The sequence below is a fragment of the Vulpes vulpes genome, chromosome 9 (genome assembly GCF_048418805.1).
Source record: "Vulpes vulpes isolate BD-2025 chromosome 9, VulVul3, whole genome shotgun sequence".
NCBI classification, from domain to species: Eukaryota; Metazoa; Chordata; class Mammalia; order Carnivora; family Canidae; genus Vulpes; species Vulpes vulpes.
In genome coordinates this window covers 101611537-101627830 of record NC_132788.1, presented here as the reverse complement: position 1 = coordinate 101627830, position 16294 = coordinate 101611537, and the positions used below count along the sequence as shown (strand labels likewise).

The following is a 16294-nucleotide window of genomic DNA, read 5'->3' as shown; positions in this document are numbered from 1 at the left end:
CGCATGTCAGGTACTCAGCACACTACACTGTAAGCCCCTAAGTTTCATCCTGTGTAAAAATGGACATAATAAAAGAACCTATCTGCAACTGTTGGTAAGATTAAATGATCAAATGCACATGAAGACGATACTCATAGCAGACATTCAACAATCGTCATTATTATTACTGTCCTCTGTAAAATGGGCACAACACCGACCTACGATGTAGAATTATTGTAAGCTCAGAACCGTGTCTAGCATGGTGTAAAGCGCTATACAAGCGATCCATGCGATCATTAGCATCATCATCATCATCATCCCACCAGGCCGCCCGCAGGCCATCTGAAAGAGGTTTTCATCGAATCTCATGCTTTTTTGCAAATCCCTTTCGTAGGCCTGGCCGGGCGGCCCCAGGATACTCGCTAGGCCTCCGCGCGTTCGGAGAGGAGGCTGTGGGGACTCCCGCCCGTGTGGACCACGGGCTCCGGTCGCCCCGCCCACCGGCCTGGACCGCCTGCCGTCTCCATGGAAACCCACCAGCCGCAGGGGGGCGTGACGCCGCCGAGAGGGATGGGGGCCCTCGCCTATCGGGTCACAGTCATCTCGGCCCGGGGCGCAAACGGGGCCTCTGACGGGTGCGTCCTTGCGGAAAGGCGGGAACACGGCGGCGAACCACGGGGGTTGTACCGTCCCCACCAATCAAGGGCCGCGCTGGCTGTGATGGACAGGCCTAGCGGGAAGAGGCCCCGAGTGCGGGCCGCCACCCAACCGACCGGCCGCAAGGCCGAGAGAGGGCCAATGAGGAGGCGGCGGGGGTGGGACCAAAAGGCCGGTTGCTCCGGAAGTGGAGGGAGGGGGTGAAAATGGCGCCCAGCTCGAAATCGGAGCGGAACAGCGGGGCCGGGAGCGGCGGCGGCGGCCCCGGGGGCGCTGCGGGGAAGCGGGCAGCGGGGCGGCGGCGGGAGCACGTCCTCAAGCAGCTGGAGCGGGTCAAGGTGAGGCCTGGAGCCTGGGAGGGGCGCGCCGCAGGGTGGGGAGAAGGGACGAGGGAGGCGGAGGGAGGGAGGGCGTTCGCGGGGCGAGGGGTTGGGGGCGGAGCCCCGGGGGAGGGGGCTCGGGGGAAGGGGCCTGGGCGGGGCCCGGGGGAGAGGGTCGGGGGGAGGGGGCTGGGACGCGGTTTGGGATGGAGGGGGCTGGGGGCGGGGTCCGGAGGAGGGGGCTAGGATGGAAGGGCTGCGGGCTTGAGGAGGAGGGGGGCGATCCAGGGTCAGACTCCTTTTTCAAACCCCTGCTCCCGTGGCCCCTCCGTTCCGGAGCCTTCCCGCCCCCTTGGCGGAGCGTCTGCTCCCGGCTTTGAGCTTCCTCTGCCTAGTGTTCCTCTGTCCCGGCTCTGACCGCTCCGCAGCCGGGAGTTCCTGTACCTGGGTCTGCCTCCCCCATTGAATGGGAGGGACCTCCTTGGAGAAAGCCCGGTCTTCCCCCTCGGACTGGGAGCGCCCCGAGCAGGGCTCTGAGGTCTCCATCGGGCTGTAAGCTCACAGTGCACCAGCATATCTCCCCCCCGTCGGTTTGGGAGCTCTGCTGTCAGGTCAGCGGCAGCCTGGCCAGAACTGTATCCCCGTGGTTGGGGAGAGCGCCTTCTCCATTAGGCTGGGAACTCTGTGAGGGCAGCGCTGTGTCTCCTTCTGAGAGGTCCTGGGGCAGGGACAGTCTCCGCCTTCAGCCTGGTTGTTCCCTGGGTTGGGCTGTGGCTCCACCCTTAGCTTGGAGGCTCCCTGGACCGGGATTGTGTCTCCCTTGTCAGCCTGGGCCTCTCCGGTCGGGCTGTTCCATCAGACTAGGATCTCCTTGAGGAGTGGGCTGTCTCCCCCATCTGCTAGGGAGCTCCCCAAATAGATCTCTTTCTCATCGCACTGTGCTCTGTACAACTCTTGGTTTAAGGCCAAGGATCTCACTCAGACTGGCCTGTACAACTCAGGGTGCGCTGATCCTCTACTACCCAGCTTGTGCCTGCCTGCCCCCCCCCCTCCAACTCCTCCCCCACACCCACTACAAATCTTTCCTTTTAAGTTTTTGGGATGAGGGATTCGGTTAGAAGGTGGCCAGGTTAATTGAGAAGGGGGAAGTGGGCAGGAATTGGAAGGTCACTGGTCAGCCCCACCCTTCTGCCTCAGAGGGTCCCCAGCCGAGGCCAGGGCTGTCCCAAAGGTCTTGAGCACCCTGTCTGTAGGGTCATAGGTGAGGGACAGGTGAGTGCAGTTGGTCAAGCCTCCTTAGTGGTCGAGGACACCTGCAACTCAGTGCATCCTGAAGCAGCCTTCAGGAAGGCAGCCAGTGGCCCATTATGACCCATGGGTGACTGGGGAACCTTCCCCAGGGAGATAATGCCAGTGCTGGCCCTTAGAACCTGGGTGCTTGGGGGAAGAGGGGCTCTGAGGCTGAAGAGATGTGAGGTTGGGAGGGTGGCATGGGTCCCTGGTGGAGGGGAGGCTCAAGTGAGGCCCAGGTGATCCATCTTCCCTGGCTACTTCCACCTTCCAGAGCTTGGACCACTCTTGACCGTCATGGTTGTCAGGAAGTGGGCTGTCTGGGCCAGACCCTGGGGGTGCTACTCTGCTTTAGGTGAGGGGACTGGGGAGGTGACAGTGCCTCAAGAGCCAGGGCTGCCCCTTCCCCAGATCAGTGGGCAGCTCTCCCCTCGCCTCTTCCGGAAGCTGCCGCCCAGGGTCTGCGTCTCCCTCAAGAACATTGTGGATGAGGACTTTCTCTACGCAGGGTGAGGCTGCGGGGCTGGGGCAGGGGCTGGCGGGCGGTGGGGGCGCAATAGGCTGGTCCTGACCTGGCCATTCCACCCTCTCCCCTCACAGACACATCTTCCTGGGCTTTTCCAAGTGCGGCCGGTACGTTCTTTCATACACCAGCAGCAGTGGGGATGACGACTTCTCCTTCTACATCTACCATCTGTATTGGTGGGAGTTCAACGTGCACAGCAAACTCAAGCTGGTAGGGCTGGGCCCAGGGCTGGGCTGTCCCTTCCAGCAGGTGACCCGCAGGTCCCATCACTCCCCAAACCTCTGCTTCCTTGTCCATAGAGTGGGGAAACTATGCTGTGTGTTAGGTCAAACCTGATGTGAAATTGCCGTTTTCATAGTTGAAAGCGGGTAAACAGCAGCACTTTCTTGTGACTCAACTCAGTGTATATAGCCTGTAAGAAGGAAATGGCAGGCTCAGGCCAGGTAGGACCCGTTAGGTTTGCTAGCTCATTCACTTCACCCTGACTTTGACACCTTGACCTACCCCTCCCCCCACTCCAGGAGGTGAGTGCTGTTACTTCAGTTTCTACATGTGCTCAAAGAGGTGAACAGGTTTCAGGGTGAACGGCACTTGGAACTGCTGTGTCTGGCAGAGTCTGATTTCTTGGGGCAGGGCTCCCATCAGCTCCCCCCCACCCCGTGCTAGGCTGGCCTCCCTGATTCCCCTGCTTGTAAGGGGAGCCTGCCCAGCCTGTTCTTGGGAATGCAGAGGGGGGTGGTGTAGGGGCTGCTTGGGACTCCCTGCCTGGAGCCAGAAACACCCCTAGCCCCCCAAAAAGGTGCTCCTGCCAGCTCAGCCCCAGCTCCCATTCCAGCCCAGTGTCATGTGGCTTTGGGCCCCTTGCCACCCTCCACCCAACCTGCTCAGACCCCATACCCTGAACTTGCTGCTCAGGTCCGGCAGGTGCGGCTCTTCCAGGACGAGGAGATCTACAGCGACCTATACCTTACCGTGTGTGAGTGGCCCAGCGATGCCTCCAAGGTCATTGTCTTCGGCTTCAAGTAAGACTTGGGGACATGGAAGGCCTGGGGACCCGGGAGGGGCGGTGCATGGGCCAGGCTGCTGAAGGTGTGCTGGCCCCTAGCACCCGCTCAGCAAATGGGATGCTCATGAACATGATGATGATGAGTGACGAGAACCACCGGGACATCTACATCAGCACTGTGGCGGTGCCGCCACCAGGCCGCTGCGCTGCCTGCCGCGAAGCCAGCCGGGCCCATCCAGGTGAGCGCCTGGGGGCCTTGGGGTGCAGGCTGCCTCCCTGCCCCGAGGCCACAAGTGAACCTGTGTGGCATGTGTTAACCGCAGGTGACCCGAGTGCGCAGTGCCTGCGGCACGGCTTTATGCTGCACACCAAGTACCAGGTGGTCTACCCCTTCCCCACCTTCCAGCCTGCCTTTCAGCTCAAGAAGGACCAGGTGGTGCTGCTCAACACCAGCTACTCTCTGGTGGCCTGTGCCGTCTCGGTCCACTCAGCAGGTAGGCCCCCCCGGGTCTGATGATAGGCCCAGTACGTGCTGGGAGCCTCAGAGCTCCTGGTCCAAGATCCCTTGGCATCCCTTGTCCAAGATCACACAGCTGGAAAGCAGGACTGCTGAATCCAGAGCTAGCTGTGTTCCACCCCAGCACTGTCCACTAGAACTTTCTGCAGGGCTGGGATGGTCTATATTTGCTGTGTCTGCTATAGCTGCCCCCATTAGCCACTTGAAAGCGGCTTGTGTGACCAAAGAACTGAGTTTTTAATTTCAGTTCTTTTTGGTTGAGTTTCAATAGCCACATGTGGCCACAGCTACCATGCTGGACAGTACAGTGTTCTTTTCGAAAATTTAAAATTTCAAGGAGTGAGTGGACAGTGGACATGTGGCTGTCGTGCATTTTTGGAAATAGGAAATATGCCAGTGAAGATCACAGGGTGATGTCCCTTGACGGAGTGCTCAGCATTAAGAAGCTGATAATGCTACTGGCTGGTGGTGATGTGGGGCCCTGGGTCTCCCCTGTACTCTCAGGGCCACACGGCAACAGTGTGACTGCAGCCCCGCTGTCCTGCGCCTGGGAGTGTCCGAGGCTCTGGGGGCTGCCTACTGTCTATTCTTGGGGATCGGGGAGGTAGGACAAGGCGGGTATTCTCTTGGATCAGCAGTCCCAGTGGGCACCCCAGCCTGCATGTCCATGGAGCATGCCTTCAAGACATGCTCGAATGCAAAAGAAACGAAAGGAGATCTATGGCCAGATAATGATACCACTTATGTATAAATTAAAAATATATTCCAGTTTTGCAAGAGCCCAGTCAAATACAAAGATAACCACCAACTACAATAAAATGGTTGCCTCTGGGAGAAGAAAGGGAGTGGACATGAAAAGAGAATTAAATGTGTATATAACTAAGATCACAAATCAGCAAGGGCCAGAATGCCTTGTGCCTAGGCCCATCCAGGGGCCCCTGGCCCTGGCCACCTGGGCCACTGTACACAAGGCCCTGCCCCTCATCAAGCTGCAAGCCCCCAACAAGCCAGGCCTAGCCAAGGCCCATACCCCATGTACCTGTGGCTGTGGGTCCCTGTAGGAAGGGTTGTGTGGGACAGGACTCAGCTGCGTGCAGTCGGGGCTAATGGGGGCACTGTCACCTGTACCTAACACTCACCTCACCATAGGGGTATTGTCTTGCAGTGTGGCCTTGGCCAAGTTTCTCTCTGAGCCTTTGTCTCTAGTCTCTGGACACAGCTCCTACCCTCCCAGCGTTGATGGTGGGGGGCCCCACGGAGGTGGTGAAGGGAGAGCCCTGGGCCCAGCTCCCGGTGCTGCTCAGTGGACTTGTCGGGGTCGTCCATGCTGAGCCCACATTCCCCAGAGGGGGAACTGGTCCCTAGTCAGGCAGACACAGACGGAGGCCTGGGATTTGGCTGCTCTGTGCCCAAGCCAGCTTGGTTCCCGATGGGGAGGATGGATGGCTGTGTAGTAAACTCAGACTTCAGTGATTTTTACCTTTTGTCACTATAGACTGTCAGCTTCCCAAGGGCAAGGATTTTTGTGTCTTGTTCACTTGTGTCCTCAGCGTGTGGCATTTGGTAGATGCTCCAAATTGAAGCCTGAATGTGGTATTGATGCGCATGCGTGTGTATAGGCCTTTTCCCCTTCTGAATGTTTCAGACTGATCTTTGAACATAGGTTAAGTCCTCTAGAAGGGTCTCTTCAAGGTGGATCTCTAAGAATCACCCCCGGGACGGTAGGGAGGTTGGCAGTGTCCCAAACTTGAACTCACCTGTTGACCACCCCCCACCTCCCTCCCCTCTTTTCGTTCCAGGCGAGAGCAGCTTCTGCCAAATCCTGTATGACCACACCACCTCCCCGCCGGCCCCTCCCAGCCCCCCTGGGCCCCAGAGCCCCGAGGTGCCCCCCGCCCTCCCCAGCCCCTGCCCTGAAGCAGCTCCCGCCCGGCCCCCCGGGGCCCCCGAGCCATCGCCTGCCATCGCCAAAGCCAAGGAGTTTGTGGCTGACATCTTCCGCAGGGCCAGAGAGGCCAAGGGAGGGACCTTGGAGGAAGCCCGGCCACCCCCGTGCCCGGGGCCCTCAGGCAGCCGCTGCCGCCTGCCCTCCGAGCCCCTGGCCCCAGGTGGGGAGGTGGTACCCCGAGATAGCCCCCCCGCAGCAGAGGCACCAGCTCCAGAGCCTGGCTACGTCAACTACACCAAGCTGTATTATGTGCTGGGGTCCAGCGAAGGGACAGAACCGGAGGACGGTGAGCGGGCAGGGCCCGAGGTGTGGGAGGCCAGCCAGAGGGGCCATCAGCCCCACCCCACCCCTACCCCCACCTCCTGTTCCCTCAGAGTTCGAGGATGACAAGATCTCCTTGCCCTTTGTGGTGACCGATCTCCGTGGCCGCAACCTGAGGCCCATGCGGGAGCGGGCTGCCGTCCAGGTTGGTGCCAGTCGGGGGGCAGCCCCTGGGGAGCCTGCCAGCGTGGCAGGTGATGCAGCCCCCCACCCCCACCCCCAGGGTCAGTACCTGACGGTGGAGCAGCTCACACTGGACTTTGAGTACGTCATCAATGAGGTCATCCGCCATGACGCCACCTGGGCCCACCAGTTTTGTTCCTTCAGTGACTATGACATTGTCATCCTAGAGGTGGGCCCTGGGAGGGGACGGGGTGGGCCCAGGGCCCCTCTCTTCTGGGTGTCACTCAATAGCTGTCACTGCCATCCCCACCCACCCACTCCAGGTCTGCCCGGAAACCAATCAAGTCCTCATCAACATCGGCCTGCTACTCCTGGCATTCCCGTCCCCAACTGAGGAGGGCCAGCTCCGGTGAGTGAGCAGGGATGCCCCTCACTTGTCAGCAGGCAGCCACACTCACATACTTAAGTGGGGATGTGAGACGACCTCCCCTGCCCCCATAACCTGGATCGGGCACTCCATTCCTGCTCCAAAGACAGAAATCCCTGAGTCGCCTGGGTCCCAGCTGCAGGACCCATTGGTCCCATCCCTTTCTCCTTTGCCCCCCACCCTGCTGCAGACCAAAGACCTATCATACCAGCCTCAAGGTGGCATGGGACCTCAACACAGGCATCTTCGAGACAGTCAGTGTAGGCGACCTCACCGAGGTCAAGGGGCAGACCAGGTGAGGTGGGGCTGGGGCGGGGGCCAAGGGCCAGGGACTGGGGAGGGGGTGGCCTGGGTGATGAGAGCCCTCACCCCCTTGCCCTCAGCGGCAGTGTCTGGAGCTCATACCGCAAGAGCTGCGTCGACATGGTCATGAAGTGGCTGGTGCCCGAGAGCAGCGGCCGCTATGTCAATAGGATGACCAACGAGGCGCTGCACAAAGGTAGGCTCCATGACCCATTGACGGTCAGAACTGAGGCCCTTGTCTGGTGCCATGCCAGGCCTAGATTGATATGTTCCTGAATGGAGTCCACTGGCCATGCTAGTGGATACCACGTAACTGGGGTGAAGGAAGGGCTGGCTCAGAGGGGACCTGGCAGGTGTGGTACCTGGGGACCCCCAGCCAGTCCATTCATTTGCTCTGTAGATGGCTACTGGGTGGCTGTAGGTGGGAGGCCCACAGGGTAACTCAGGGTCACTGCCTTCTGGAACCTGGGGCCCAAGTCCAGTCAGGGAAAGAGGCACCCCAGCCTGGGCCTGTAGACTCCGAGGCTCACCCCTGACCCTTCCCTGCAGGGTGCTCACTGAAGGTTCTGGCGGACAGTGAGCGATACACATGGATTGTGCTGTGAGGGCCCGGCCGCTCTGGACACTGACTCCAACTACCTCCGCGGCCTGGGAGCTGGCCGCCTCCCTGGCAGCCTCTCCCCGGCTGGCCGGCCCACCGATGCCCAACTGACGAGCGGCACTCGTGTTAGGCTGCGGGGAAGGGGGCTGGGCGGGGCAGCCCCTGGTGGCCCGAGAGTCTGGACGCTTCTTATTTATGCCTATTTAAGTTGGTAAGGGGCAGAGGGAGGGAGCCCCCTGCCCCACCAGCCTCAAGCGCCCATCTTCACCCTGCGCTGGGCACAGGCCCTCGTTCTCTGCGCCTCTGCCCCCTTTCCTTGGCTACAGCTGTGGACATTACTCCCCCCCCCCCCCCTCATGGAGGCCAGTTGGACCTCCTTGTCCTGCCCTGCCCTGCCCTGCCCGCCCCAGCCTCCCCCCTCACCCGACACTGAGGTGGCCAGCCTCGTGGCCATCCCCTCCCCCTGCCCGTCCTTCCTCTTCATGTAATAAATGTTTTATTTCTGAACCTCCCTCAATTCCCTTTCCTGCCGCTCGGGGCCCAGCTGGAGCCCCCAGCCCCAAGGCCCCTCGAGTCAGCAGCAGCCACGTATCACAGCGGAATTTATTGTGTTTTAAGAAAGACTACAAAAAGGTAGAAAACAGCTCGGCACACTAGACTACCACACGCGTGGACACTTTCACGGCCAGGAGGGGGGGGCCCCGAGGGAGTGGGTAGGGGAAGGGGGGGCCACCCCAAAAGCTGTAGCACGCGGAGCACACAAAATAGTGATTTTTATACAATAGGTCAGATTTTTTTTTTCTTTTTTCTTTCTTTTTTTTTTTTTTTGCTGTTTGCCATAAACATCTATCTCACAGGTTGAAGACACTGAGAAAACCGGAACAGATAAGGCCATGATGGTTGGAAAAAAACCAACAAGTTACCAACTCCGCTCAGGCGGCTCACAAATCGCACAATAGTCATGTGGGGGGCGGGTCGCACTGCACGGAGGAGGAGCACAGTCTCCCGGGAGAGAAGGAGCACAGAGGTTCCATTACAAACCAGAGGCGGGTGACCTGGGACACTGGGGTCTTGGATCTGAGGGAGCCGAGCCCCCAGCCTGGGCCAGGACAGGCGGGCACTTCTGGGCCCCACTGCCGGCAGCAGGCCCCTAGGGGCTCCCAGGTCCAGCCCAGCCTGCTGCTCTTTGGAAGCTGGAGGCAGTGCCCCCTGCCGCCCTCCCCCCAACCAGGCTGGGCAGTGCCCCCCTCGAGGGCTGCGGGGCAAGGGAGGGCCCAGCTCTGGAGAAGATGCGACACCCACGGCTTTAATTGCACTTATACCAAGGAGTGGGGAGCGGTGGGGTTGCTGGGGGAGGGGTCCCGGGGCTGCTGCTGACAGTGGGGGTCCCCAGGTGATGCCCACCTGTGCCCACCTGGGGCTCAGGGTTGGGCCCGGGACAGACTGTGCAAAGCCAGCGAGCTGAATAAGTTAACGGTTCCACAGGGGAGGGGGGCCTGCCTGCCTGCCCCCCGGGATGACGGGAGGGAGGGTGGGACTGGGGGAGGGAGATGCTGAGGCCTTCGGGGGGCCAAGGAGCCTAGCTGGCTGTCCCACGGGGCACCTGGGCACGGCGGCGGGTTCCTTAAGGCACGTCTTTGTGTCAGTTTGCAGCTGCGGCTCCGCCCGGCCCTGTGATTGTGCCGGCCCCACTGGGGGCGGGGACCCCCTAGCCTTCCCTGTCTTGGAGGCCCCCTCCCGGCCCTGGCCGAGGCTGGAACGGTGACGGCGAAGCCACAGAAGCTGTGAGGGACCCTGGAGTGGACGGGCGGCGGGGGTGGGGCGGGCGGGGCGGGGGATGCCGCGGGGCTTAGCTGGAGGGCAGCGCCTGCACGAAGAGGCCACGCGCGTCTGTCCGTGCCAACTTGGCCGGCGGCTCCAGGGCGTCAGGGCCCAGCGCGGGCGACTCGCCGCCGGCCGCCAGCGAGATGTCCTGCGGCAGCTCATCCTCGCTCTCCTCCTCCTCTTCCTCCTCCTCGTCTGAGGCAACAGAGCGGGCCCGGCTCAGCGGGGGGCGCCGCCTCCACCCCCCCCACCCCACAGACATACACAGTCAGCCGCCCCGAGGCCTGGAGACACGCCCCGCCTACCTTTGTCCGGGTCTAGGGGGTTCAGCGAGGTGGTCAGGTTGGCGAACTGCAAGGAGGCAAGACAGGGAGTGAGGATCCCGCCGAGGGGCGCCCCGCCCGCGCCCTCCGAGCCCCGCCGCGCGCACCTCGCCCATGACCGCGATGGGGGTCTCGCCCTTGGCCTGGGCCACGCGGTGCTCGATCAGGTAGTACATGTACTCGTCGTAGAGCAGCCGGATGAGGTGGAAAGAGCCAAAGCTGGCAGCGCTGCGCAGGGTCAGGTCCCGGATCACCATGGAGCTGTGGGTGGCGGCGGCGAGGAGGCCATGAGGCCCGGGGCGCCAGCAAACCCAGCTACCCCGGCCCGCACGGGCTTCCCCGGCGCGGCCATCGTGAGAGCTTAGGGGCTTCACCCTGCCCACTGCCGGAAGGGCCTCCGCCTTGGTGAAAGCGCTCCTGCGCCCCAAGGAAGCCGAGGGGGGGGTCTTCTCGGGCCCCACGTTCCGCGAGGAGGCGTGGCCTCCGTGATCCCGCGTTGGCCCGCCCCAGAGAGGAGGAGCCGCCCGAGGCCCCGCCCTGTCCCGCGCGGGCCGCCCGCAGAGCCAGAGCGCACCTGTAGAAGGACCACTTGAGGAGGAAGAGCTTGGCGGCCTTGGGGAAGCCGGCGCTGCCCTGGTAGGGCTTGAGCACCTGGCTCACGACGCCGTCCAGCCAGGCCGCCCACTGCTCCAGCGAGTTCTGCTGCTGCAGGGTCACCTTGAAGTCCTGCTCCAGCCGCTGCACCACGCGGTCCTCGCAGCGGCACACCCACGAGGCCTGCTCCTGGAGTACAGCGGGCAAGTGCCTGCGGCTCAGCCGCCGCCCCGGGCCGCCCCGCCCTCACCTGCGCCGTCCCGCGCTCACCTGCCCTGTCCGGCGCTCACCTGCCCTGTCCGGCGCTCACCTGCACGTTGGCGAAGTCCACACGGTTGAGGTCGCTCAGCATCTGGTTGATCTGCGCGGTGTTCTGCAGCACGGCCCGAGCCGCCTGCGCCAAGTGGTTGAGCGACGTGTAGCGTCGCAGCGTCTGAGCGAAGGCTCCGGCCGCTGCCACCTGCGGGGCGGGGGTGGGGGGGGTGCGCGTGTGCTTGCCGCTGGCGCTGGTGCGGAACCCACCCCCCACCCCCTCAGCCCTGCTCCACCCGCTGCAGCTGCAACTTCTAGGAGCCTTTCTTTCTCCTAAAAGAGAAGGTTGTACCTCATTGCTTTGGTTGACAGATCAAGGGGTCGGGATTTTCAAACTTCGGGTGGACACCCAAAGTATGGGACAAAAAAAAATTCACGAAATGTGTCTGACCTGCATTATTATTAAGGATTAGGACACAACAGAAACCCTCAGAGGGCACCGACTAGAAAGGGCAGTGCTTGCACTGTTATTCCCTTGAACATCAGGTTGGGGGGGGGGTGTTGTCCATCTCAGTGGTTGCTGTGCTCACAGCATTGAGAACCGCACTGCCACACAGTAGGTGCTCAATAAATACATGCTGAATAAATGAATGAATGCATTTATTTATTCATTGGATCGAGCTTCTACTCCTTCCACCTTCCACCTCTCCACTGCACCCAGGGGTGATGCCTCAGATGCCCAGTTCTGTGTAACTGTCTCATCATTTTAAGGATGACACCCCCCCTTACCTTCCTTTTATTATTTTGCTCAAGAGCAAGCACATCACATCTAACTCCTCACATCAGAGTAGTTAGTGAATGTGCAGCATTGATGAAGAGTCCCGTTATTCTGTTCCCCCACAGATGCTGTTTTTTTTTTTTTTTTCCTATTGAAGCTGTCTGGAGAGAACTACTTCAAGTTGCATTTGGTTTTTATTTTTTCAAGATACTGTGTTGTGTACAAAAGACCACAAAGGGGTTGTGTTTCAGAAGTGGGTACCTGAGGAAGCTGGTTTGTCAAAACAATACCCAAAGCTCACTCTGAAGAACAGGCAGGACAAATGCTATGGCCTCTATGGGGGACCATGGCCTCCAGCCCCCAGTTCCACAGGCAGGAGCTGGGCTGTGCACCCAGGCTGGCCAATCGGGCCCTCCCTGTAAGCCGGTGCCCAGCCCCCCATCTCCCCTCACCTTCACACGCAGCATCTCCTCAGGGATGTTCACCATGGCATGGGTGAGCCAGCTCTCCAGGCTCTTGGCAAAGTTCCGGATCGCTTGGGTCAAGGCACCTGCGAGGGGGGCAGCAAGGAGGGGCTGAGCAGGATGGTGGCGGGGTGGTGGGGTGGTGGTCAATGGTGGGGTGGCTGCTGTGTACTCACTGGGGATGGGCCGCAGTACGTCAGGGATGAGGATCTCCACCAGGCCCTGGTACAGCACGTTGTCACAGTGCTTGGTCCACTGCAGCACTGGCTCAAACTTGGAGAGGAGCACCAGGCTGGCCTTGGGCAGCCGCTTCTCAGCCTCATCATGCCTGTGGGCACCCGCCCCCCACCCCCCAGGTCAGATGGGGGAGGTCTTACACACAGGCCCCTGCCCACTGCAGGGAGGAAATGGCTTAGTGGGGCTGGCTGTCCCCCATGCAGATGCACAAGCATGCTTGGGAGCAGGGGTCAGGAGGCTGTGGGGACCCCACCAACTGCAGGGTGCAGGCAGATGCACCCGCGGCCAAGGTCTGGCTGCCCTGGCCCTGGGTGCTGACTCCGCGGTGCCCCCCTCCTGCTCTCCTCCCCACTCCCACTGAGGGACTCACACGGCCAGCGGAGGCGCCTCGTTGGGCTGGCTGAGGTTGTACCTCCAGAAGGTTTTCCACAGCGTCTCCACCAGTGTGAATTGCAGGTTCACCATGACATCGACAATGGCCTGTTGGGGAGGCTAGGTGCTCAGGGATGTGTGGCGGGGTTAGTACGGGGCCGGGCGGGCAGCACGCCCTCCCCTCGCCCCTGCCTGCCTGCCCAGCTGCCCCTACCTCACAGTGTTCCCGGTACAGGACCTGGAAGGCCTTGATGTCCCCAGGCCCGACGCCCTCAGGGAGCACTTTGCCCTGGAGGTCAAGCTCTGAGAAGTCAGGGAGACTCCGCGAGGCATCTGGAGGCAGGAGAGGACACTATGAGGGCTTTTACCCTCCACCTGCCTGCCCCCCTCAAGCCCCTCCCTGGGGTCTTATCAAGGTGTCCTCAACTTTCCTCACAAGCGGGGGTTTCCTGTGAGCAGTGGGTCATGGGGAGGCTCAGGGAAGGCAGATGAACCCCAGCCCGGCCCCCGCCCCATGGGCCAGGGTGCTCTCACCCAGGAACTGCTGGTACTGCTGGACCTGGGCGCTGATGTCGGACAGCCCGGTGGCCTGCTGCGGCCCCACGGCCACACCGTTGGTCATGCCCTCCATCTTCTGGATAGGCTTGAGTCTGGGGAAGGAGCCGGTGGGGCGCTGAGACAGGCCAGCACGCCCTCCCCCACCCACCGGCACAGGCAAGAGCCGGCCCCTCCTCCTACCTCTGCTTCTGTGAGAAGGGCTGGCCCCGCATGGCCATGTGCTGCTGGTCCTCCATCAGTCGCAGCAGGGGCGAGCTGGCCTTGATGCGCAGGCCATAGTAGTGGTACTTGGAGTTGCCCCTGGGAGGGAGGCAGAGGCTGAGAGCTCGGCTGGGGGGCCTCCAGGCGTCCACCAGGACCTTCATACCACACCTGCCTCCCCTGCTCGGGGGCCACACAGCTTGGGGGCAAGACCCATGTTCCACAGAGCCAGGGGTGCTGTGCTGGGGAAAGTACAGGGGCTGTGGGTGCCAAGAGAGGTCCCCTTGTACCAACTGAGTTCCAAGAAGACAGGGCCAGCCGTCTGGGGCACTCCTCAGCCTCCGATGCCGGCATGGGGCAGGAGCTCAACAGTACTTGTTGACTACTAGTTATGACAATCTGCCAGGCACTGTTCTGAGCACTTAGCATATACAAATCCATGTGTCCCTTAGCTCTATCCTATGAAGGGTGCTTCTGGCATCCTCCAGGGACAGATGAGGAAACTGCAGCACAGAGAGACGTGGTACTTTGCCCATGGGTTATGCGTAAGTGAATGAGGTGACACCTAAGCCGGGACCTGGACTCGAGAGATGAGCAGAGCTCACCCCAGGGAGGTGTGAGGGTTGCGAAGGATTAGAATGGAAGGGTGGGCTCAGGGGAGGGCCCCTTGTTCTTTCCTACATAAATTCAGACTTGAAGGCCCTGATTAAGCACCAACTGTGGGCAGCTACCACACCCTCAAGGTAAGTGCATTTCAGCACTGGAGGCCAGATCAGAAAGAAAAGAATAACCACAAAAGGCATGTGGGATAGTGCTCCATAGTAAGGAGGGAGAGCAAGCAGGGAAGGGGGGGTGGGGAGTGTCAGGGAAGAGGGAGGTGGGAAGGCTTCAGTTTCAGTTAAGGAGGCCAGGAGGGCATTTAAGTAAGGAGATGGAGAAAAGCACATGAAGGTGGAGTCACAGCTCATGCAAAGTTCCTGTGGTGGGAGCGTGGGGATGTCAGAGGAAAGGGCCAGTGGAGCTAGAGCAGAATGAGTAAGGGCATGAGAGGGGTAGCTGCGGCCCTGGAGAACTTGGGGTGGGGGCGAGGGTGGGCCTTGCAGCTGTCGAGGGTGGGTGGCCCACCTGGTGCCAAGACGTCGGGTGCGCAGGCCCATGAAGACAGAGCGGATGAGCTTGCCAAAGGAAGCGGCGTTGACGGGCTCCAGCTTCTGCTCCTGGCAGTGCAGCAGGTAGTGGCAGTAGAGGGTGCTCCGCGGCAGGCTCACACCCTCCGCCGTCTCATAGTTGTCTAGGAGCCACTGAACCTGGGGCCGGACCAGGGACAGAAGAGCACTAAGAATCACCTTAGTTTCTCGAGTACTCGTTGGTCAATGCTCTCTGTACCTATTTCCAATTGCGATCCTGAGAACCACACTGTAGGGCCCATCATATCATAATCACCGATGGGAACTACATCCCATGAATTCTCTAAAACTGCACTGTAGTTGCTGCCAACCACATGGGGCTATTTAAATTAATTAATACTGAGTGGAAAAATCCAATGTCAAAAGGTCATGTGGAGTATGATTCACAGAACATTCTCTAAATGACAGCATTCTAGAAATGGGGAACAGATTCGTGGTTGCGGGGGTGGGGGGGGGCAGGAGGTGGTGGTTAGGGATGCCAGGAGGGAGGAGGGCGGGAGTTACTATAAAGGGGGAGCAGGAGGGCGATCCTTGTGACATGGAACAGTCCTGCATCTTGACTGTAGTGGTGGTTTCCCAAATGTACACTCGTGATGAGATGTAAGTAGACACCCACACTGTACCAAACCCAGTTTCCTGGTTGGATGCTATACTGCAGCTATGAAAAATGTAACTAGTCGGGTAAGGGCGGGGGGTGGGCATAGGGATCTCCCTGTACTATTTTTGCAGCTTCCTTTGAAACTACAATTACATTAAAATAGTTTAAAGAAAAACAAACTCAATTCAGTTCCTTGGTGACCCCAGCCACATTTTAGGTACTCACTAGCAACATGTGGCCAGACGCCTCTCTATTGAACAGCACAGAGGAATATTTCCATCAATGGAAAATGCTTTATATGACAGCATTGTTCTAGCACAGAATGTTTGCAAACTTCAGGTAAGGACCCGTTATGGGGTCATAAAATTAGGTAGGTCACAACCACATTAAAAAAAAAAAAAAAAAAGACTAGAAGCCGTGCTGCACGGGAGTATGAGGGAGGGTCTGCTTGCTTTCCAAGAAGCTTCTATTTTGGTTATGAGGTCCATGATGGGTTGCTATGCAAAGGGCAGTCTTAATATCACTCCAGACCCCAAGTTCCAAGAGGACAAGGACTACGAGGACTCCTCCCAGGACTATGAGGCCCTGACCCATCCACAGTCACAGAGCTAATGGGGGGCTCTGCCCATGTGACTCCATACAGCCTACCTCTGGGCAGAGTTTGTCTTGATGCCTTCAGATGGACAAAGAACTTTGCTCAGGGCCGCTCCCCCCACGCTGGTGCCTGCCTCTCCCTCCCCTTGCTCTATACCCACCATCATCAGTTATAATCACAGGAGACAACACTTTGTGAGGCACTGTTCTAGCAGCTTCATGCGTATTAGGTGAGGCCCAGAGAGGCTTGGGACCTGTCTGAGGTTACCAGTGAGGATTTGATCTCAGAATATC

General features: G+C 59.9%; 2 protein-coding genes across 5 annotated transcripts in view; one reads left to right on the top strand and one right to left on the bottom strand.

Annotated features, from left to right (window-relative positions):
- The first annotated feature begins 729 nt into the window (after positions 1-729).
- Positions 730-8525, top strand: DCAF15 (DDB1 and CUL4 associated factor 15). The gene is made up of 13 exons (XM_025983545.2): positions 730-974; positions 2658-2755; positions 2847-2982; positions 3688-3794; positions 3878-4017; positions 4102-4272; positions 6095-6529; positions 6618-6709; positions 6788-6916; positions 7011-7096; positions 7305-7409; positions 7498-7613; positions 7967-8525. The coding sequence occupies exons 1-13, from the start codon at positions 843-845 to the stop codon at positions 8020-8022; spliced, it is 1803 nt and encodes a 600-aa protein (XP_025839330.1). The 5' UTR covers positions 730-842; the 3' UTR covers positions 8023-8525.
- An 82-nt stretch (positions 8526-8607) lies between these two features.
- RFX1 (regulatory factor X1) overlaps positions 8608-16294 on the bottom strand; it is a 30344-nt gene continuing 22657 nt past the window's right edge. For all 4 annotated transcript variants that reach the window (XM_072721440.1, XM_025983487.2, XM_072721439.1 and 1 more), the window contains 12 exons: positions 14747-14928; positions 13601-13720; positions 13397-13512; positions 13077-13195; positions 12861-12970; positions 12430-12581; positions 12242-12339; positions 11070-11219; positions 10740-10948; positions 10273-10426; positions 10148-10193; positions 8608-10037 (listed from right to left, as the gene is read on the bottom strand). In XM_072721440.1, coding sequence (XP_072577541.1) covers positions 9868-10037; positions 10148-10193; positions 10273-10426; positions 10740-10948; positions 11070-11219; positions 12242-12339; positions 12430-12581; positions 12861-12970; positions 13077-13195; positions 13397-13512; positions 13601-13720; positions 14747-14928 — 1626 coding nt within the window. In that variant the 3' untranslated portion in view covers positions 8608-9867. The remainder of the gene's footprint in view (positions 10038-10147; positions 10194-10272; positions 10427-10739; positions 10949-11069; positions 11220-12241; positions 12340-12429; positions 12582-12860; positions 12971-13076; positions 13196-13396; positions 13513-13600; positions 13721-14746; positions 14929-16294) is intronic.